This window comes from Pholcus phalangioides, unplaced genomic scaffold (genome assembly GCF_987345545.1).
Source record: "Pholcus phalangioides strain wild (caught in Gottingen) unplaced genomic scaffold, Ppha-v1.0 ptg000017l_1, whole genome shotgun sequence".
NCBI lineage: Eukaryota > Metazoa > Arthropoda > Arachnida > Araneae > Pholcidae > Pholcus > Pholcus phalangioides.
In genome coordinates this window covers 39,659,341-39,683,254 of record NW_028301610.1, presented here as the reverse complement: position 1 = coordinate 39,683,254, position 23,914 = coordinate 39,659,341, and the positions used below count along the sequence as shown (strand labels likewise).

At 34.8% G+C, this 23,914-nt stretch overlaps 1 protein-coding gene across 1 annotated transcript in view; it reads right to left on the bottom strand.

Annotated features, from left to right (window-relative positions):
• The window catches only part of LOC149073055 (uncharacterized), a 33,012-nt gene extending 9,331 nt beyond the window's left edge, over positions 1-23,681 (bottom strand). The window contains exons 1-6 of the mRNA XM_089247185.1: positions 23,490-23,681; positions 15,117-17,665; positions 11,654-11,730; positions 7,253-7,348; positions 6,408-6,515; positions 3,042-3,149 (exon numbers count right to left, since the gene is read on the bottom strand). Coding sequence (XP_089103311.1) covers positions 3,042-3,149; positions 6,408-6,515; positions 7,253-7,348; positions 11,654-11,730; positions 15,117-17,665; positions 23,490-23,492 — 2,941 coding nt within the window. The 5' untranslated portion in view covers positions 23,493-23,681. The remainder of the gene's footprint in view (positions 1-3,041; positions 3,150-6,407; positions 6,516-7,252; positions 7,349-11,653; positions 11,731-15,116; positions 17,666-23,489) is intronic.
• Positions 23,682-23,914: the final 233 nt, after the last annotated feature.

Here is a 23,914-nt window from a genome sequence, read left to right as displayed (position 1 = left end):
AGAGCATTATGATGAGAATTTGAGAATTAGGTATTGAGAAGTTGAGTAAGAAAGAAGAGAATGTGAGTTACGGTTAGTAGTATTGAAGTGATTTAAAGAAATTGAAAGTGAGGTTTTAGATGTATTGATTTCGTGATAAATTTCATTTTTATTGTAAAAAGACCTAGAGCCATTGCTTCAGCCGTGGCCACTCCTGTGAGAGAGATAACAGATGTTGACCAAATGACAGTTAAATCACAGTAAACTGTTCAAGAAAATATGATCATATATAATCTACAAAATAACTAACTTCATTTTTCATTCAAATTCTTTCATATGCATTGTTTTTTTACGGAGCCACAAAATGCATTTTAAAGAAAACTCATCCAGTTTTTTCTTCTACAAGTCATGACAGCTTCACACGTTCTGCATTTGTGAATGAATCAAACATTTTTTATTACAAATTACATATCGTGGAAAAGTTTATGAATATAGCTATAATGGGGTGGGGGAGACAAAGCCCTCCTGCAGCCTTTCGCAACCAACCCCCTTTTTTTCTTCACATCGTATTTTGTTTATTTTGTCCCACTTTGTCAGAGTGTTATGAAAAGTGGCATGTGAAAGCACTAGCTTACTGACGAATTTTACTATCTTAAAGCAACAAAAACTAATGAGATTCATCAAGCACCCCCCAAAATGAATCAACGTCCCCATGGGGGTCCCCAGCCCGAGTCCTGTTGCATCCCAGCGAGGGCCATGAAAAAATTTAATTCATATTAATTTTGCCAACAAATAAAACCCAAGGGCTCCCAACCAACCAACGAGTGGGAAGCCAGTACACAGATTTTTAGTGGGCCCCATACATGGATTTATAGGTTTCCGATTTAGAAAACGTTCACTGCTAAAGCAACAAAAAACAATGCGATTTATTCAGGGTCCCCGAAATGAAACCTGTTAACTTCCCTATGGGGCCCCGACCTAGAGGCCTATTGAACATCCCTCCTGTAAGGGCCAAGAAAAATGTTCATTTGTATTCATTTATCCAAGGAATAAAATTATATATTGTGGTCCTCACTGGGGGAGGGGCAGTCTGATATTTTATTTATATATATATTTAATAAAATATCAGACTGCCCCTCCCCCAGTGAGGACCCCGAAAATTATTCACTTGTATTCATTTCACCAACAAGTAGGTGGTAGTAACTCCAGGGCCACTGACATGGACCCCGCTGTTGCAAATTTCCCAATGTTAAACAAAAAAAAAATTTACCCCCCAAAATGATTGGATTGTTGATGACTAGGGCTCACATTTTTATGCCCCTAAAAATGAAACATCGTTGCTGATTGGTAAATTCAGGTTTTTTTTTAACCTATCAGCAACGATATTTCATCTCTAGGGCATAAAAATCTGAGCCATACTAATGACCCTCCCACACACACACAACCAGAACTGCTAGCCTCTGAAGGAAAAAATCCTACTCTATCCATAAAAAGGGTAACATGGCTGTTATCAAATTCACGGAAAAAGAGGTGGGTTAGCTGAAGGGGGGCATACTAAAAATGGATTAGGAAGTTTTATAATTACAATAAGAAAAAGGTTGCATTCCAAAATTGGTGCATGAGAAAAAAAGTATGGTTTAATTAAAAAAAAAAAAAAAAACATTGTCAGGAAGAGAACAGCTTAGTAAAGAAAAATTTGTTTGCTGGCGTCTATATTTTGACATTTTTGTGCTACCGTAATCTTCTATCTAAAATGAAATATGATTTCACTCACTGGGACAAACTGTCCCCCAATCACGTCATCCTCCACATCAACATCAAAAAGATAAAAATTCATTAGATGGATGCTAAAGGGTTGGAAATCAACTGATATTCATAACTCAAAATTAGATATTCTAGTCACCTGAATGAACTATATCAAATGCAATATTATTTTTTGTCTAAAAATTCCAGACTGAATAACTCAACAATAAAAGTAATTTTATAAATTTCAGACATAAACATTTTTGATAATACTCAAATATCGGAAAATAATGGTCTACTATTGTAAATCTATCAGAAAGCATGAATTATGAATTTAATTTTGGGCACAACTTCATTTAGAAAATTCAGCCTGAGTTAAAAAATAAAAATGTTATATAATTCATTAAAGCATAAAAGGTTAGGATGGCATGCAAATTTCAGAAAATATTGGTCCATCAAACCGATGCCAAAGGATTGAGAGACCACTCAGTATACTGCATAATACAGGCGGCTCTAGACATCGTTTTGGCACAAAAGCCACACCAGTAAAACGACCACGAAAACTCCCGGCGAGCGGTATTCCACTTTTTCCCACAGCGGGGTCTTTAGGAGGTAGTCTTAGAGGAGGTATAAGGGTAATACAGTATAATAAAGAGAGAGAGAGGAGTTATAATATATATCCTCTAAGTAGGGTGTGGGGGAATTTTTGGCTCAATGTTAATCAACGGATCATCCATTTCTAACGCTGACCCGTTTGCAAGATAGTGAGGAAAATGTCAATACTAGTGGTTTGGTAAAAAAAAATAGTATTTTTAGAAGCAAAAGCATACAATCATACTAAACATGATAAAATCGTAACGGTTGGAAGGTATGCACAACCATTGGATGTTCTAATCCCCTACCCTGCTTTCAGGTTTCCTATTACAAAGGAGGATTTTTTCTCTTTTCTCTTTCTTTATATTTGGAAGAAGCTTCCTCTTATTTTTCTAGGAAATGCTATTACATCACCATAGGGAATGTCTATTCTAAGAAGGACCATCTGTTCAGAGAAAAAAATTGAATTTTTGAGGAGTGGCTGTAAAAAGTAAAGAGTTATAAGGGCCCTTCCAGAGGGGAAATAAAAGTCAGGAATTTTTAAGCAGTTTGTAAGGATATATGAACCCTGAATTTGAAGTATATTTCCTACCCTATTTGCTTTTAAAAGCATATTTTTAGAAGCTTATAGTACAATACCTCTCAGTGGGAAAAATATACAGATATGTGGGGAGAAATACAAAACTGAGAAAAAACTTGATAAATCAATAGTTTATAAAGCTTACTATTTCCTTCTTTTTGAGACCCTGGTATATTTTCTACACCATTCTTCTCTTCCAACCTTGATATTCCTGAACTCAATGGTATTGAAGACAAAATGGTCTTCTTTGAATCTTTGAAAACAAAAAGATGTAAAAAAAACCTCATTAAACCACCACTGTTGGTTCTGTGGCTTTATCGATAAACAAGTGAAGATTTAAAGTGACATTCATTTTTAAATTAAATTTAAGAAAATACTCTATAAAAGATATTTGCTTATAAGAAAATTTTTCTGAATGTTTTAAAAAGATTCAAATGACAACATTGATAGTAAAAGAAATATAATTAAAATGTAATATCTTCAAAAACGCACATACATTTTTTTTTTTTTTTAGCATAATTAAGCAAAAAATAAAAGACATTGCCAGGAAGAACAGCCCAAAGCTTCCAAGACAGACAAACAAAGAAAAAGACTCTGGAATAATTGAATTTTGATGTACCACACATACATACTGATATAAGTATTTTGCGTAGCTAAGCATTTTGTGTATAACTACAGAGATGAATGGAGTCCCCAAATTATTATCAAGCTCTACATTCCACACTACCTTATTCAGATTCTGAACAAACACATAAAACTAATTTATCATTGCAATTTGAAAAAAAAAAAGTGCAGCTATTTTCAATTTTTTTCCTATAGTAAACTAAATGAATTATTTTTGTTGAAAACTATTTGATATTTTGAATTAAAATTGAGAAAAAAAGTAATACAAAAAAAGTCTCACCTTCTTTTAGATTGTCAAATAAGATGTCAGATTCAATAAAGTGACATTCTATAATTATATACATTCATTTTGAAACCTTATAACGATGTAAACATATTCAAAAAATGAAGTCTCTCTTCATAACTCGCGCACCGTGTGTCAATAAGGACACGCGTAGCTCTTCTATGCACCCCTTCAACCAAGTCTATGTCCTTTCGTAGGTATGGTCTCCAAAACCTTACAGCATAATCCAGTCCAGGACGAACGAAGCCTCGAAAAAGCAGAAGAATGACTTTAGGAGAACGCGAAGAGACTTTTTTGAAAATGAGACCAAGCATTCTATTCACTTTTTTGACCATCGCTGAACAATGTTCAGAAAACCTAAGTCGCTCGTCAATGAGAATTCCCAAATCGGTGACCCTAGTTGCATCCGGGATAGTGACACCATTCAACTCGTAAGAGAACCGTGGGTTGTTCGAACCAAAATGAGCGACCATGCACTTATCAACGCTAAACGTCATGCTCCATTCATTTGCCCATGCTGCAATCCTGTTTAAGTTGGTCTGGAGCAACTCCCTATCGCTTTCATTCCCGATTACCCCCATTAGCTTCATATCATCTGCGAATTTGCTAGTAATCCCATCGATACCCTGATCGAGTTTACCGATAAAAAGTGAAAAAAGTATGGGACCAAGGACGCTTGCCTGAGCAACTCCACTTGTGACGTCTGTCCAACCAGAGAATTCCCATTCACCATAACTCGTTGCGATCTATCTCTTAACCACGATTCTATCCAATTCATCAAGTTGCTTGTAAGAGCTTTTCATGAGCGTCATATGCAATCAGCACTACTAAATTAAAGGACATTTTCGTTCTAAAATTTAGTATTTTCATCGCTAGCTATATTCTAATGTTATGCACAATAAGGATATCATTTTGAGTATCAGTGACTATCTAAATAATTTAATAATAACAGAAATCAACATTGCATATATGGTATAAAAGAAGTTTTTAAACACCTATCTATTATGAAAAGAGTACAGCTTGATGGTTTATATCCAATATACATATATAAGCAGTTGAAGAAATTTTGGAAGGTCAAGAATCATGTTGAATTGAAGAATATCAAATAGTTCCATAGTTTTTCCTTCAGCTTTTATGTTATGCTCTATTCAAATTGTATATCTTATAGGAAAAAATTCACATATATTGGCCAAAATAATTTTATAGAGAGCACAAAATTCTTTTACAATCATATTATTTATTCTTTGTATAACACAGTGACTTTAAACATTACATGCAATAAATGTGTGCATTTTCAATGGGAATTTTTATATTGAAAAGCAATATTTAAAGTTTGTGACATGACAGTTTAAACCACGGTTTAAAATGTCAAAAACTCATACATCAAAAACCTGCCAATCCTGCAACCAGTGCTTAAAAGAATGTCAATGAATGGTCAACAAATCTTTGTCTGCCTTTTTAATGAAATATTACAAGAAAAGTTTATATGAAAAGTCGTGAGAACAATTCCGATCTTTACTCCATTTTGCTGAAGCCTCTGTTATATAGTTTGTGTCATGGCCTACTGTCAACCCCACAATCTATGTCGCAAAACCACCCAGATTACCTGCCACACTTTTCCCCCCTCCCATGTTAATGTTACTTTAAAAAAGGGGGGAAAAATCGATGTATTTTGTTTGAAATTGAATTTTTTGGTCACTCTTTTTACAAATTTTTTTGTGGTACCTCTTTAGTGAGATTTTCATCTGTGCCCTCCCGTAATATCCTAGGTAGGGCCCTGGTTGAGAACCACTAAATTAGATGAATGCTAAAAGATTGAGAATCAGCTGATATTCATAATTCAAAATAATATTCTTGTGCAGTGATTTTTTTAGCTGAAAATTCCCGATCCTAAATAAATCAACAAGACTTACAAATGATTTCACATCACTGGAATTATCAAAATATTTTTCCAAATCGAAATTGATTAGTTCAATCAGAACCCTTGGAAAAGAGGGCCATGAGATGCTTCTAACTTTAAAATAAAGAAAGGAAGATCTATGTTCAGTTGATCGTATTCAGAACTAGAACTGAAGTAACAATTTTAATACAACTACAACTAACTTTATAAATTGGCGTTGCTTTCATGAAATTCGAAAAGGCAGTTCTACAGGATAGACGGAAAAAAAGCACACGATTTCACATACAATGTATTCATAAGATTTTGATGAAGAAATATTATAATCATACGTTTCAAGAATAAAGAAAATACCTATATTTTTCCTTAATGTGCTTGCATCTATCAATTTTCATGTTATATTTTTTAAATGCAGTTTTCTTGATATTCACTTATGCGCTTATCTCACCTGTGTTTCTATTTTCCTTGTTCCCTTGCACAACACATAAGTGAGTGAGTTACAAATTACACATTACTGTACAATTTTAAGTTTATTTTGTGAAGTTTATTTTTATATTAACAAAAGTAAAAAAATTCCCAAGAACCTCATACAAATGTAAAAACCTAAATATAATGGGAGTTTTGATTAAATTATATCTACAATGATAATTGATAAATACAAAATAAAATATAACACTAGGAAAAATTCAGTAGTATAAACTGCTTACTAGCCTCTTCTTTCTGGGACTCTACTCTGTTTTCACTGTCACCTTTTTTTCTAAACCTTGATGTTCCTGAGCCAAATGGTATTGAAGACATCCTGCTTTTCTTCAAACCTTAAATAAAATAAATACTTTGAAATTTATTTTACGAGTAGTATTAACAAACATGGAATGAAAAACTATCACAAGAGCTTTATACCAGGGATTGAAAAATCTGACAAAAAATCTAGGCACCAGTCAAGACCTATACTGCCCTCCTACGCCTAAAAGGCATACCTGAAAAAACTAAGGAAACTGAAATACTGCCAATTTCCTTAGGATCTTAACTATTTTTTACTTATTTCTTTAGTGTTTTTTTTATTATTTCTAAATAAGATATGGTCCCCATGCTTAGGAATAATGTCAGGTAGCTCACCAACATTTTTAAGCTGGAAAAACGTAAAAATGGGGGAGAAAAATGAGATATGCTTTTTAGGCTTATGAGAGCAATGTACATAAGCATTTTTTTTTCTCGAGAAACACCATCCAAAATGGTATTTCTTCCTACTTTACTTGGACATAGTGATCCCTTTCCTTGTTGGTAAACATATGCTGATATAAATTCAAGAAGTTTTGTTTTGAGTTGTTCTCATACTTTAATTTAGAAATCTTTATGCACTGATACAGATTTTTTAGTCATCATGGCAACTTGGCACCTGGGATTTGCCAAGTCCAGCTTTATACAAACATTATGTTTATTTTTTTCAAATCCATCACAAGCTTAGAGATACACTATATCCACAATGCCTCTTGTGATAGATACAAAAATAAATAAATACAATACTGGAAAAAATATTAATTTAACTACTTACAATTTCCTTCTCTCTGAGACTTTCCACCATCATCCTTCTTTGTACACCATGACGTTTTTGAGCCTAATGGTATTGAAGACATCCTGCTCTTCAAATCTTTAAAAAAACAAAACAAAAACCCACAATTATTTTTCCAGTTTTCATGAAATTACCAAAATGATGTTAAAAAGATTGATTGATTATCAGTATGCTGGAGGTACAGGGTACTATGTTCATTTTTTCAATATTGGAATAACACTATTCATTTGCTGTACTTTCGTTACACTACACAGAGGTATAGGGCTCCCTATTTCAATGAATAAGAGATATTCACTTTATAAAATGCATCATGTCACAATAAAGAAAAAAAAAAACCCTTTAAATGTTTAAAGGCTGAACTATGAACAAAGTTACTTACTGTTTTAAAATTTGGAATTTGAGGTCCTTTTACATGCCTATACATAGATCAATTTTGAAATTTGAATAAAAATTTTTGTTTTTGTTTTTCACGATGTTCCATAAATGGAACATTGGCACTTGAGGAGGGATGAAAGCAGAAACTGGTATCACCTATATTCTGACCATCATTTCTGGAGTATAGTTATCACACAAAATTTTCTACCATAAATTCAAATTCACAACACATACTAGTTTTTTTTAACACAAAAAAGTGTGCATTTTCTCTAATGTCCACCAGAAAAGAAGAAAAACATCTTTGATGGATCCGTTTGTCGCATTAGTAGCATTTATACATAGTGCTTTTTTTGGGAAATCACGCGCCGTTCTTGCGTCGCAGGCACATTAAAATCAGATGACCCAGCATCTTTTTTCAGTTGACAACATGGACCTGGATGAATGGTTAACCCCTTTTCATTTGTAGAAGGTTCATTGTTACTCCTCTTCAAATTCCAAATGTGAAATACGACCCGCTTCTCGCAACTATGAATTACCCAGCATGCTATATTAGTCATATATAGTCTATAATGGTCATATGGCAAATCTTTTTCCAATGGAATCCACAGCTGTGATTTTGATATGGTTCTTGAATGTTTTTAATTCGGATGGCTCAAAACTTTCTTGCCCTTTCTTGAAATTTTCTTGAGTGTTGCACTTACGTTTTGCTCCTGTTTTCTGCCCTACATCTTTTTAAGAACATGCTTCGGGAGTTTCTAACACCTCACCCTCATTGTGAAACATATCTGCCATTCCACATACAGACATGCCAACTTTTGAAATCCAGAGATTCTCCCCCGACACTCATAGACTCGATCAAAAAAAAAAGTTCATAAAAAAAATTCCGGAAAAAAAAATTATTTTTTAATAAATTAAGAAAAAGTTACATTCTGCCCCCCCCCCCAAGGCAGGTTCTGCATTGCCCCTGAGAAGAATATAATTCTATGTCAGTCTTTCCATGCGGAATAGAGAAATCACATCTACATACTGTTCATAAATTATAAGTGTTTCCTTTCGTGGACGCTATCAGTGATTGATAATCTTGGATATATGAATTCTTAAAAGCTTTATATATATTTAGCTTATATAGCTTAAGTTTTATATTTTCTTTCTGAAGATGTTTAATCGGAAGAAACGATTTAAAAAAATTCAAATTACAAAGTGGCGGACGAAAAAACGTGTTTACCGCACGGCTGTTAATGGAATACAATAATGATTATACAGGAATTTCGGCAACCAAGGTCATGCCCTTGATAAATGATTGCCGATAAACGCTACGAAAACGAAGTCTTTGCCAGTTGCTTAAATGCGGTTACAGAGACATTTTTTACGGCTGCTCGATGGAAATGACTACGGCTGTCCTCTACGGGTGTTTTCCTTAACGACGACGGTAATCATTGACGCCACGACAACGCGAAAGCTCGCGTAAAATCTAATTTTCCGCCAAAATCCGGAGAAATTTTAACAAATCCAGAGAGCGGGAGGAAGGATGAAAAATCCGGAGTCTCCCGCTTAAATCGGGAGAGTTGGCAGGTCTGCACATACATCAGTTGGAACTGTTGTCACTAGATCATTTTCAACAATATCCTCTTCATCTATGATGTTCCCAGGTTCATTAGCAGGTAATTGGCATATATCTAAGTCCTCTAATTTGGAATCTAGAAGAATTTCTAAATACCCCACAGCTTCTTCTAATGTGAGATATCTTGTCAACGTGGTTACACACTGTTGAACATAACAAGACTATACCTATGATTGCCGATCTTCATTCGATAGTCTGTGGTTTGCAAAACATGCATTTCTAAGAATTTAAGAATAAAAAATACTCGATATAAACAATCCACCCCAGAAAGCACATTCCTCGGTGTCATATTACCCAGAATCCACCCCTATTCACATGTCGAATGATGACAACACAGCGATTCGAATGGGAAAATCGAAGCGCAGCACGCTGCACATTAGATATTCCTAGAATTCTGCTCTATTGAAAAACCAATGTTCCATAAAAGAAAATCCTTTTCTTAATGCATGTAGCTTGTTCACATGTTACAGTAAAAAAAAACTAATTGATTTACTTTGATTCATATATTAAGCGGTAGAAACACACAAAATAATTTTCAATTTACTTCAAAATTGACATTTTGGCAAATTTTAATCCCCCGATTCATGGGGGGAAAAATGAATTTTTATGGTATACTCTTAGTTTCCTATTTCCATTGAAATATTCGTCAATGCCAGCGCCCACCTCCACATTGTTGCTGACCATGTGCACCCATTTATGGACATAATACTTCCTGATGATGATGGTGGTGGCTATTTCCAGCAGGGCAATGCACCCTCCCACGGGGCTCGAATTATCTCAGATTTGTTTCAGGAACATGATTCAGAGTTTCAATTGCTTCAATGGTCCCTTCAGTCATCCGATCTCTCCGAAACACTGCCTTCTAATCGGAGGGAATTAACTGCCATTTTGTTAGCAAGGGCTAATATTCCTCCTCAACGGTTTCAGCAACTTGTAGAGTCTATGCCAAGAAGAATATCTGCTGTCATCAAAATCAGAGGAGGTGCCACATGATATCAGCGGTGAGTAGCAGGGTGTTCTTTAATTTTTTGGCCACTGGGTTTATAAGTTATAATATTATAGTTCTGCCAAACCTGGGGAATGAAAATTGAAGAGGTTCTTATATGGCTGGGAATTCCTTACATAAAAATCTACTTGGACAAATATAAAAAGCTTTGCTCAAAATATGTATAATTGAAAAAACAAAATTAAGAGATGTAAATATGGGACAACATAAGTTGGGGTATTACTATATTGGAAGATCCAAAAAAAAAAAAAAAAAAAAAAATTGTAGTTAAATGGGAGAAAAAAGTGGCTACATTGACAAAAATTGATTATAACTGGCCAAGAAAATTTTTGGATAAAACCCCATGACACCCCATGGTACACTGACCATACTAAAAAAAGGTAATTGAGTTGAACACCACTACCGATTACAAACAGTTGCCAATTATCAACCAGCAGTTGGTTAAATTATCTTTCATTACTACACACAAACTGAAATCCCCCAAGAAATTAGGATCAACCGCAAAAATTCTGGTTGTCATAATGATAAAAATTTGGAGGACAAAAAGTGCACTCAGTTTTACAATTACATCATTTTGAAGGGGGTGGGGACAAATTTTTCCCAGAAAACAGGAATTTTTTTTAAAACAGGAATTTTGCACATTTACAGTAAAAATTTGGCAGATTTATAAACTTTTCTGGAGTCCAGAAGATAACAGTTGAAATTCAGTAGCTATGGCACACTATTAAAAAAAGTAATTTTATAGGTATTTTTAAATGTATAGGCTATAAAAGTATTTTATATACATTTTTCAGGTAGCATTAGAATATTGGTTGTACGTGTAAATTTTCATTGAACTGTCATCTTTGAAACATTAAATAACTAAAATAATACTATAACAGCAATATCAATGCCTATAAATAAAACTGTTTTGTATGGGAGCATATTCTTGAAATTTAAAAACTGCATAACAATCTGAATAAACGATCATTTCTCCTGCACCTTTATAGACGGAAACCTGTCTAAAGTATAAAATAATGTTAGTCTGTCAAGATTTCATTCTAAACAGGTTATTACTGCAGTAAGCTATCAAAACTAGAATACAGCGAAAAATCCTGCTTTATAACCTAACTTCAGTAGAACTATATTGAGCCATATAAAAGTATTTATCTTAATTGCAATCAAATAAAGTGGGGGGGGGGTAGAATAATGGTGCCTGTGATACATCCAATTCAGCGATATATTCAAGTACATGTAACATGATTTTACTGTATAAGTGAAAATAAAATATTCCAATATTTTTAACCAAGTGACTAATATTTGGTCACTGTTGTCAACTTATCAGTTTCCTAATCAAATAAAGATGGGTAAGCTAATAGTTAGACATTTTCTCTTAACTCACCTTTGTTTTTTTTAACATCAACAGGATGCTGCAATGCATTAGCTGCAAGTTTCTCAGGTTTCAAAATTCCAGGAACACTAACAAAGTTATACTTTAAAATCAGAATTTCATATAACAAAACATTAGAAATAAGTAACAAATAATAATTTTATCATTGCAACTCTGAATGTCATTTAAAAATGTCAAATTAAAATTCTACCCAAAACTATCAAATGTTTAAGATAACTATGGTTTCAAGCACTTCTTCAACCCTTTATTTGGCCATGTCTCTCTTAGGGCGGTATTCACCGACATGGTTTAAGCTATAGTTACAATTTTTTGATAAGACATTGACACGGATTGGTTAAATTCAGGGTTTTAACCAATCTATGTTGATCTCTTATCCAAAAATTGTAACTACAGGTTTAAACCATGTCGGTGAATACGGCCCTTAAGCATGTGTGGTTTTCTTATATTTTTCAAGTAAAGCATTGCACATTTTGAGCTTATTTTGGTATTGGTGCTTTTCTAATCAACTTCTGAACATTTGATATTTACTTGTGAGCTGTTCAGGAAGTTTATATAATTACCAGCAAAAATGACTGTAAGTTAAACGTCTACTACTTCAGGATGAGCTAAGCCAGAACGATTTTTGGACCCTTGCATTTTGGAGGGAAATACCATGCGTGTAGGAGACATATTGCTGTGCAATTTTCAACAATGATAGAAAAGTAAGTCGGCAAACAATAAATGACATTTTTATACAATTCAAATCTATATAAATCATATAAATACAGTGTGTTCCCCTGAAGTGCAACATCCCACATTTTTTTAAATATTGACAATAAATTTTTTTTATGTACTTGGTAAAGGTTGGTAAAAAAAAACAGTTTTTTTTTTGTTTTAAATTGTATTAACATTAAAAACAATAAAATTTCTGAAAAATCATTCAAACCTCTAATAATTAAAATAAAATGTTTATTTATGTAATTAGCACTATCCCCATATTAATTAATCAATAAATATTTCTTACATTTTAATAAAAACCAATTTTTGCAATTTAATTATTTTTGCTTAACTCAATGGATTACTTTATGTTTGAAAACTCTTTTAATATTATTAATCATATAATATAAAGATGTTTTCTCCAGTTACTTTCAGTATGCTTAATTAGGAAGCTATTTTGCAAAAACTATAATAAAAATTAGGTGAATATAATGTATTTAATGAAGCACAAATAATACAGATTAATTAGTGATGATTTACGATATACAGGGTGATCATAACTAAAGTTTTGATTTTAAAACACTGTAAAAGAAGAATGATTGTCAGAATGACTTGAAAATTAACATGAATATTCCTGAAGAAATGGGAGGGCACTCTAAGTGGAAATGGCACTCTAATGGAAGATGGTTGGAGGAATATCCACAACGAACCAGTGATTGCTTTATGTTTGCATGCTAATGGAAAATCATATTTTTTGATGCTGAGGAATGTGGGGGAAATAAAAAAAACTGCAGAATACTGTGAAATTGTAACAGAAAAATCTATAAAAATTGCTAAAGAAAAATATAAAGCCAAGGTAGTATCTGTTGTTACCGATAATGAAAGTAAGATGGACAAACTATCTCAATTTTTGGTGAATGAAAGAAATGATATGATTGTTCATGGATGCACAGCATATTGGATGAACTTATTGGCGCAAGGTGTAACTTCAGCATGAATTACTGAACATGTTGTGGAAATAAAGAAGTATTTCAGAAATCATCATCAACTAGCAGCATGGCTAAAAGAATTTCCGGACACAGTGAAACTTCAGTTGCTTAATGAAACACGATGAAATAGCCAAATAGAATGCATGTCCACTTACATCAAGAATAGGCCTGCATTTGTCCAAATTTGCAAAAAACATGAAAATGATGTTGATCAGGGGCGTCGGAAGTGTTTCGAAACTGTGGGTGCTCGTGCTTGAGCACCCACAGCACCCCCGGCTCCGACGCCACTGATGTTGATGCTAAAATTCTGAGACTAGTGAACGCTTACAACTTGTTCAAACAAGTAAAAGAACTCTTTCAGGAACTGGAAAGAATGTACAGAGTGATGAGGCAATATTAGCACATGCTTGTAATGAATGGTTGATATTGCTAAATATTGTCCTGAATTAACTCCACAGAGATATCATTTCAATAAACTAAGAAATAGACTTTGTGTGCAGAAAGAAAGAAATTGAGCTCTGTTTTCAATCAAATTCTACAACCAGAGAAATTTTGGTTTATTGTGATAAAAATGTATTTAATGTGTTTCAATTCTTCTTCACTTTTTTTTTTTTTTACTACCACCAAGAGCTTACAAGATTAACAAAAGCATTCTTATACTATCTGTTAATTTAAAATTCTTTTTGAGAGTTGGTGACCCAAAATTTTTGTGCAAGAAATCCTTGTGCCCCTCCAAAGACTGATTTTGAGTACACACCACTGATAATGGTGACGACCGCATAGTGGTTAGATGAAAAAAACCATGAATATTCCCAAGGTAAAGTTTTTACAGATTCGGATCCCCCTCCTCAATGAACTCAGAGAATTTTTTGCGATTTGAACGGGCGTTCCAAACATTAATGATTTCAAAAAAAATATGCATTCGCAATCTTGTATGAATGAAGCCAATTTACACCGTATAGACTGTCTTTGAATGTCGGTAGATAGCTGCGAGAGTACTGTAATTTCCGGTATTTAACCCACAGGTGGAAAAACTCTCAGAACTTGGAAAATTGGTTATACAGCACCTCATTCAGGGTCACAATTGGATATGCCTCGCCATCTAATTCTTCAACAACCCGGGGATTATATCAATACAATAATATCAATATAATATATATGCACAGTAAAATGCTTCTCATCTGTACTTCAAAGTAGTAGAACTGGTTGCCAAGGTCACACAATCATGATAAGTGGTAGAAAGAAGGGGAAAAAAGAAGTTGGGAGAAGCTTCTTTTTTCTTTTTGGAATCGAAAAAGGATGTGCAAAACAAATTTTTATGCGTCCTCTTCCGAAATTCCGGGTATTTGTCACACTATAGCACGTCATTGGCATCTGTTATTTGACATCCTTTTCTTGATGTGTCAGATAGAAATTTTTAAAAAAAAAATCTGCATAGAATGATGACCAAGCACCTAATAAGCATGCCAGAAATCAAACTTTGTTAGCCAAATTTCTTTAAAAATCAAAACACATTCCATGTATGAAAATGTTAAATGATTGTATCACACGCTAAATTAAGCTACTTTTGATAGAGAGAATGTTAATTTTATATAACTATGTAAAATATTTTATATTATATACATTTTATAACTATATTATAAATAATTAATATAAATAATATTCTATATTATAACATACAGAAAAATTTAGGTTTCGATAGGAGAAAAACTGAATTGTTTCCTACACACAAGCTTTCATTATTGTATGTCTTAACATTTATTACTCACCTTGACTGAGAAGGATAAAGTTTCTTTTCAACAGCATAAATAGAAGAACCCTTGAAACACGGAATTGAAGTTCTTCTACTGATAACCTTTCGTGATGAGTTTAGTTGCTGCTCTTTCTTCTGCACATTTTCACAACCTGTTTTTCTGTTCTCAGACATTGGCAAAAGCTGCAATTCTGACTCTGACGTGGTAACAACCGGAGGTGGAAGATTTTGTTTTTTCATTTTTAGGCCAGGTTTGGAAAAAGTTTCATTTGAAGACTTTTTCTTTTTTGGATCAAAATTTGATTCAAGTTTTTGAATGGGAGTCTTATTTATTTCTACACATATGTTATTCATCATTACATCCTGCAGTTCTGGATTTATTATATCATCAATAAATCCAGTTGTAGACTTTGGTGGTGTATTCCTTTCACTTATGCCTTTTGTACAGGGGATTTTTTGTTTAAATTGATATCTGAAACATGTTTTCCTACGAGTACGCTTCTTCGAAGAGATTTTTGAAGGTGAAGCATCTAGCTTAGGCAAGATTTTCAAAGGTGAAATTTCACAGCTATTTTTCAAGTTTATTGATGACTCCATTCCTCTTTCATTATGGGATGAATATTCTACACATTGAAAGTCTGCGGTAAAACTGGATTTCTCATGGGTTCCAGTTGATACATTTTTTTCAAGTTCTTCTTTACTCTGCATTTCCTCAATACAAAGGGTGATGTTATTTTTTCCAGAAGAGTCACATGGAATGATGTACTTTTCTGAATGAAGATTTTTCTCTTCCACATTCATGTAATTCTCAGGAACTTCATAAGGCTTTGGAACAAGTAATTTATTTAATGTATCACTACTGTAAGTTCGACCAAGAACATAACTTGATTTATTATCACATTCTTGAACTTGAGTAATTTTACCACAAGCAGAAGACTCCAAGACTTTTTCAGGTGAAGAATGAAGAAAATCAGTCTGGCTATCATTACATGATGACAAAACTTTCGATGATGCAGCAAGTGTCTCACTCTGCTTATCTTCAACAAGTGAAACATCTTTCATCATAATTTCTATATCTTTTGAATCATTACAGATTTCTTGAAGACCGCCACTTATTGAATTTTTGAATTCTGACTGACTTTGAATATCAGTACAAGTATTGATCACTTGTGAAGGACAGATAGAAAAAGAGTCCTCTTTTCCAGCTGGCTGTTCTCTGAGGCCTGAATAATTCAACTCAATTTCTTCACACTTCTGAGGAATTTTTATGCTATCACATTCACTTACTTTGTACTCATCAGTTTCATTTTCACTGAGCTCCATATTTGATCCTATATTACAATGCGACATATTCAATGGAGTAGAAGTCCCAAGCAATGGATTCATATCAAAAGTAGCATCAGCTTGAGTGAGCGTGCTGACATGAGGAAACGTTACTAGTTCCCTATCCCGCCTCAATTCTTCTTTTACTTTATTCGTGGGACATGTATATATCGAACCAATTGGAGATTTTGATAATGTTTCATCTCTCTGACTAATATCCACAGTAGTAGCAAGTATATCCAATACAGAATGCTTGAGATTTTGAACCTTTGGTGTTGAATGCATTGTGGAAACTTTACTTAGCAATGAAGAATAAATACTTTCAGACTCATCAGTTGTGCCTTTCTGAGAAGCAATTGACTTATTTGGTGATGTATGAAGAATGCATTTGTCATTATTCTCTTCTTCTGATGTTAATGAGAAGTCTTTCATTTCATCAAATGAAAGAATTCCAAGACTTTCATCACTTCCATATTTTTTACTGTGTTCAAATTCACCAGTCTTGCTAAGGTTTTCATTCAACGTAAATGTCATATTTTTATTATCTACTTTCTGTGGTATATTGCAAAATGTTATATTGAGTTTGTTTGGAACACTGGTTGGTGAAAAAGTCAAATCATCGAAATCATTTGGAGAAATATCTACTACATTATCACTGAGAGTAATAGTTTGATTGAAGAAATCTTTTTTTGGAGAAATAATATAAGATCTATTCATCTTACCTTCAATTTTTAAACCAGAACTTGTCAAACCTGACTCTACAGTATTAGTGACATTCAATTCATTGATGTCCATACTATCACAAAAGTTATCAGCTCTATTCTCATTTATGGCATCATTCACAAAATGGAATGCTTTAGGTACTGATAAGAATGACATATGCTTGGTAGAAGCATAAGATTTTCTATGGCTGCTGGAGTCATTTTTGATTTCTGACACTTTTGATGGTGGAACAAATATTCCACATTTATCCTTGGAGTAAAAGTACCTAACTCCCTGCACAGTGCCATTATTTTTACCTACTGGCTCATTTAGTTCAATACCACACCATAATCCCTTAGCAAACTGAGTATATCCAAAATACTTCAAGGTACCATATTTATCATCAGCAATTGACACTCTTCCACCAATCAAATTATTCCATTTGACAAAGTCTGCTTTTGTAGAAGGACTTTTACTTTGAAAAGCAGCCCTTTTAATCTTTCTAGTATCTTTACTATCTTTTGATGCCCTGTCACCATCCTAGAATTGAAGAATATGAAGCACTTAGTAAACAATAAACATAAAATAACATAAACACAGTGAAACCTGTGTAAGACACTGTATGGGACGGAAACTTGTCTTGAATGGAATCAAAAGATAGTCCCATTGATGACTAACCTCTTGGATGTTACAAATCCTCTCAATTCTTTAAACTAAATGCATTTCAGGTTTTTCTGAGCAGGAATTAGCCAAAAAAAAGGAAGATACATTAATGTGCAACAGTATGAAATATATGACATCCATATTTGTTATGGGCATCTTTTTCTCAGCTACCTTGTTGGGCATCTTGCCTGTTGTGGCACTGTATTTGTATAACAGTAAAAATTCTAGAGTCCAGGAGATGGAGCAGAAATGCAGAAGCCTCCTGGAAAATCCAGGGGACTTGGCAGCTATGACAGTGCGATATCTGTTTTTCTCATTGGAATACCACCCCATTTTTCCCCAGGTTGTGCATTATATATTTCCATTTCTACACTTCACAGAGGAAATTCTGGGTCCACTTATTTTGACCTCTTATTTAGTCTGTGGCACTGCTTGTCTTGCGCAATTTTTTTATATTTTTCTTATATTTTTTATGCCACTCACTAGCTAGGCATTATCTAGCGTGTTCTTGTATTGGAGTTCAGTCTGGCTCCAACTGTCGACCGAACATGTCGTAAAAATCTCTCTCTCTCTCTCTTTTATTAAATAACTAAAAAAAGAAAGGAGTCATGACTGTATGTTTCCGAAATAACAACCAGACACATCCACCAGCACTAGCGTCACCACAGTACTGGTGACCCGCGTAAAGCAGATGTTTGACAGCCACGAACGCGCAGACGAAACTACTCTTTCTTGCTTCGTAATATGCGACTTGCTGCATTTTTTTTCCCCTGTGTGTGGTGCGTTTGCTGACTGATTGAGGGGGCATCTCCTTAATTCTCTTCCTGGATTGTGCTGAACTAGTTTTTTTGGATATGCCGAACGCTGCCGAAGAAACAGGTATGTCTACTGAATTAGAACTTTCGCGTGTTTCTTTTTGCGCGCCTTCGATTTGGAAATCCAATGTCGATCTTTGGTTTCTTCAGATTGAATTGAACTTTAAAATTGCCGGAATTACTGATCCTAAAACGCAATTTCACTGTGTTGTAACAGCTCTCGATGTTGAAGTGTTATCATATGTTAATGATTTGATCAGAGCTCTTGTTACAGACGATTCTTACAACCAGTTAAAAACACGCATTTGTCAACAGTTTTCACTGTCGGAAACTTCCCGCTTACGAGTTCTACTCCAAGAGCTGACTCTTGGGGATAGGCGACCTTCTCAGTTGTTGCATGAGATGCATACATTAGCTGGCAAGAAAATTTCAGATGAAGTGCTTAAAACCCTTTGGTTACAACGTTTGCCTATCCATACACAGCAGATACTTTCTTTTAGTAAGGATACATTGCCGGATTTAGCAGAAATGGCAGATAAAATTACCGAAGTCACTGGGCACACACAGACTATTTCTGAGGTCAGCCGTAACAAAAATATCAGCTTGCAATCACTTCAAAGTAAAATTTTGACTTTGACCGTTGCTGTTGACTGCTTATCCCGCTATAGAGAGAAAAATTTTAGCAAGAAGGGAAGAGCTAGTTCAAATTCTCGGTCTAGAGAGAGGTCTAGTGGTGATGGTACACCCAAACGTAAACCTTATTGTTGGTATCATTTCAAATTCGGTAGAAAAGCATCAAAATGCATTAAACCCTGTGATTGGTCGGAAAACTAACTGGCCCATCTGTTTTAGCAACAGCAGGTGATGGCCGGCGTTTAGTTCGCCTTTTTGTTCATGATCGAAAATCCGGTACTGGTTTTTTAGTGGACACAGGCACTAGCATTTTGGTTTTCCCACGAGATACACAGGTACATAAAGCAGCAGATACAAACTTTTCACTATACGCAGCTAACGATACTAAAATTTCTACGTATGGTTGCAAATCTTTATCAGTGGATTTAGAATACAATGACCACCTGTCGTCTGGGACTATCATGGACGTTATAACAATATATAATTCTTTTGCATTGATTTTTTTTAATGATCCCTGATATAAAAATAAATGTGGGAAGTATCAATTTGTTTTATGCTTGACAAAAACCTATTTTACCCTCAGAACATTTTTACTCTAGTTTTTTCCAGCGATGGTAAAAAATTTCCAACTCTAAAAATATTAAACTAAAATTTAAGTTCAACACTGTTATTTGCCTAATAAATGGAAAAATAAACGCATAGCAATGCCTTGCATGCATATACAGGGTGGTAACTATCGACCGCCCAATAATTACAACTTAAAAATGAACTGGGCATGCATATACAGAGTAGTAACTATCGACTGTCTAATAATTACACACGTGATTCCTTGTCAAAAACTAGTATAGAAAAGTGTGAGAATATTGAGTTATAAGCTTTTCAAATTTCGTGACGTGTCATTTTTCTAACGGTCAGTTATATGCCAAACCAATGTGCATTTCTCCGCCAGCAGTGGGCTGTCACTTCTTAAAAATGAACTGAAATATTCAATCCCATTAGAAGCCAAGTTCGACCTCCTTCCTTAACGATTGCCACTTTTTCTCTCCATGTAGTGTGATACTATAACCCTGCTATTACATATCGCTTACGTGTTAGCTTTGTCTTTTATGTTGGCAAATTTATTGCAAGATTTGTACCATGTTAGCCAAATGAGATGTTTGAAATTTTTTTTAGCCAAATCAACATTTTTTAAATTACATTTTACAATAATTACATTTTACAACATTTTACAATAAGCCAGCGTGCAAATCACATTGGAACTGTACTATATGTGTGTGTGTGAATCATTTATAAACTTAGTCATCATTTGATCATTTTTGTGGCACCACGGTCATTTTCTGCATATGAGGGATAATTAGACTGGGCAATTTGCTGCCGAACAAAAACTGAGCCAAATAAAATTTGAAGTCTGCCAGTCTATTATATTCCGGCAGTGAGCTCTTGACGTGTCACCAAGTGCTCTCAATTGTGTTTGTATGTCAGTCGACACTGTGGTTAACTTTAAGATGAGTGTAACCTATATCCCCTAGATCAGTGGTTCTCAACCTGAGGCCATATGGCCCCCTAGTGGTACTGGGATACTTCAAGGGGGCCACAGAAGAAAATAGAGAAAGGGGCCATGACAGGTGGATTGGAGGGCTGCAGAGAGCTGAGAAGAAAAATTAAGGTGTGAAGAAATAAAGCTTTTATATTAGTGACTATACACTTACAGAATCCAACAAAACCACCCGTAAAACCAGGGCCGTCTTAGGGCATGGACCCACCCGGGCCTCACCACCTGCATTTTGCAACAAGTTCCCTAGGATGGGGTTTTTCGCAGGCCCCTGGCTAGATTTTTCACAGACCCCTTCTCTATATTAAATTAAAGTGTGAAAAACAAAAAATGATGAAAACCATATCAGGCCTCTGGCTGCAGCTATGTCAGTCCCACTTTTGTGAGGGGTCATGCCCATAAGTGACCCCACTTTATGATATTTTGTATAGTACGATTAATTTTGAAAATAAATAGGAAATATGTAGGCTGTTTATTTTCAGCTAAGTACGGGACTATCATAGCATAACTTTGCCTGAGGGCATCATGTTGAGACGGTCCTGAACAGAACTCGGCCTAGTGGGGAGATCGATAAATTATAGGCCAGTGGTCTGGAGGACAATTTTCTTAGCAAAATTTTCTTCAGTATAAATTCACTGAAAAAATCATTTCAATACGTATAAAGGATCTTGCTTCTAGATGAGAGTTGGAGACTCTGGGTAAGACGGGGAGCCACGAGAAAAAAATATGGTTCAAAGGGGGCCACGGGCAAAAAAAGGTTAAGAAACACTGCCCTAGATGATTATATGCTTTTCAGCAATCCGAATAAATTGTTGTCCACTTCTCTATCCATGTCTCAATTACTCCAAGGAGCATAGCCGCGGACCTACCATGTGAAACGGCTACTAAAAAACACTTACCCGTACCCCTCTCTATCCCACCAAAAACCCCACTGACTCTCCACCCTGTGACCTTTATTATATTTCCTCTTCCCAAATTTTGACTCGTCTACCTCTACGATTTTACCCACGCCACCTATTTTTTCGGATTTAAGCTCTATGCGATTGAGAATTATCTCTCTAACAAATTGTCGCAAGTCAGCTAAGGTGCCCGAAGAAAAGAAATACTCTTCTGTTATCCTAGCGGTGCTTTGACCTCGCACCATCTCAAAAGAAAGCAGAAAAATCTCAGATAGGTTCAGTTTGCTGCACCCGAACCAAGAGTCGTGCCTGATCAACTTCTTGGCTCTACATTTCGTGTCCATACAGATCCAAACGAAACCATCTGGAACATCCTTTCTTTCGGTCACCCGCATGACAGTGTTGCATTTTAAGCAACGCATTACTGATTTAATCAGCCCGGTTTCCCGCAAAAACTCTAAAAAAAGAGACTTATCTGGGCACAGGTAAGTTTGATAAAATATTGTTTCCCACTCCCTCGTTACCTAAGGTTGGTCTGCCATTGGAAAATTTTAGACCCAGGTCCTTACTGTAAATGACATCCTGGAATTTCTTGATGAAGCTTAATACAGAAGGCATGACAACAAATGATAATTAAGTAATAATAAAAAATAAATTGGAATGAATACACCTAACCTGACCTGATGAACGAATTAATCCAAAAGACGCAGAAAAAATCACCAGCACCAACGAACTAAAACGGTGAAATGGCTATTTGAAAAGTCAAAAGACGCGGTTGCAACAAAGAAAAACAGAAAAAACAACTGCTAACGCCATCTAGAATCCTTGAAAAAGAAAGTTCTAGGCAACCCAGGGTCATTATGACGGCCTTGGCAAGTTATCATAAAAATAAATTGCCAATTTGGCGTGGACCGTATATCAAAGCTGTTCCTTTAAAAGAATCTGGATACCCGGAAAAGTCCAGGTTTTCATTTTTTTATACATAGAATATGCTTATTTATACAACATGCAGGACCGTTGTTTATTTAAAAGAGTGGATACCTAACGTTGTTTTGATGTTTAGTCTTAGATAGTGATATTTTTATTATAATTATGCTTGTTGGTTTTAGCATTCTTGTGTTTGCTTGGGCGTCAATAGCGTCCTACAGCATCGTATCATATTAACCGAAATCATATTTATAATCCAGATCTTATGTATGTCTATACTATTATATTTCTCTTATGTTTCATGACATTTTTCATTATTTGAATGGGTTTTTCTATGCTGGCGATTTTTTTTCTGGCGTCCGTAGTTTCTAACGGCCTTGGCGACTTTTGGTCGAGTCGTCAGACATGTTTGGCGCCGGAAAAAAAATCGTCAAAAATCACCAATCTCTGGATTATACAGCACCTGTTCCCAGACATTTTTCTCACCAACGGAAAAAAATCAACACATTGTCAAAAAGGGATTATACTTTAGCGGTTCCGTGTATTCAGTAATTGGTTCAGTACGCTGCCGCATTTCAGTTAGTGAGAACCATAAAGAAATCTCCATTAGTACTATTTTGTGAGTGTTACATATAAAGAATTGGGATGAAACCACACACAAAAAAAACTTCAATAAATAGAATTGAGATGGAGCACTTTTATCAAAATCATGCATGTGCATGATACATACATGTAAAGATTTTTGTACTTCATTCAATGATCAGTCAAGTGAGAACCATGTTTTAATTTAAAAATTATAAACTTTTCACATCCCTCCCCCCCCCCCCCAAATTGACATGGAATCAATGATGCAATCATAGGCAATTCAATCTTACCATTTCTAGGGTTTTGATCGTACTTTCAGGAGGAAGTGTTCACGTCAACAGAATTCAATTCTTTATAATGATAAATTTTGCATTAACACTTGCATATATCAAAATATCATTGACAATAACACTGGGAAAACGTCTTTTTACGTCGACGGGGTGTACAGATATGACAATATGAGGTTATTGTAATTTCCCGCCCAAACTTGTTGCCAAATAGCCACAGGTGGGAGTACAAAGCAGTGTGACCATACGTCCCGTAATATACGGAAACGACTGATCAGAAGATACTGAGCTATAAGTAAACTATACAGCTTTACTTATAGCTCAGTGTGAGAAGATGCTGGTTATGACGACTCAAAGGTAGGCTAACCATACTTGTTCGAGAAAAATACAGTTGAATTGAGCTTCGAAATAAGGGAAAGTACGGGACA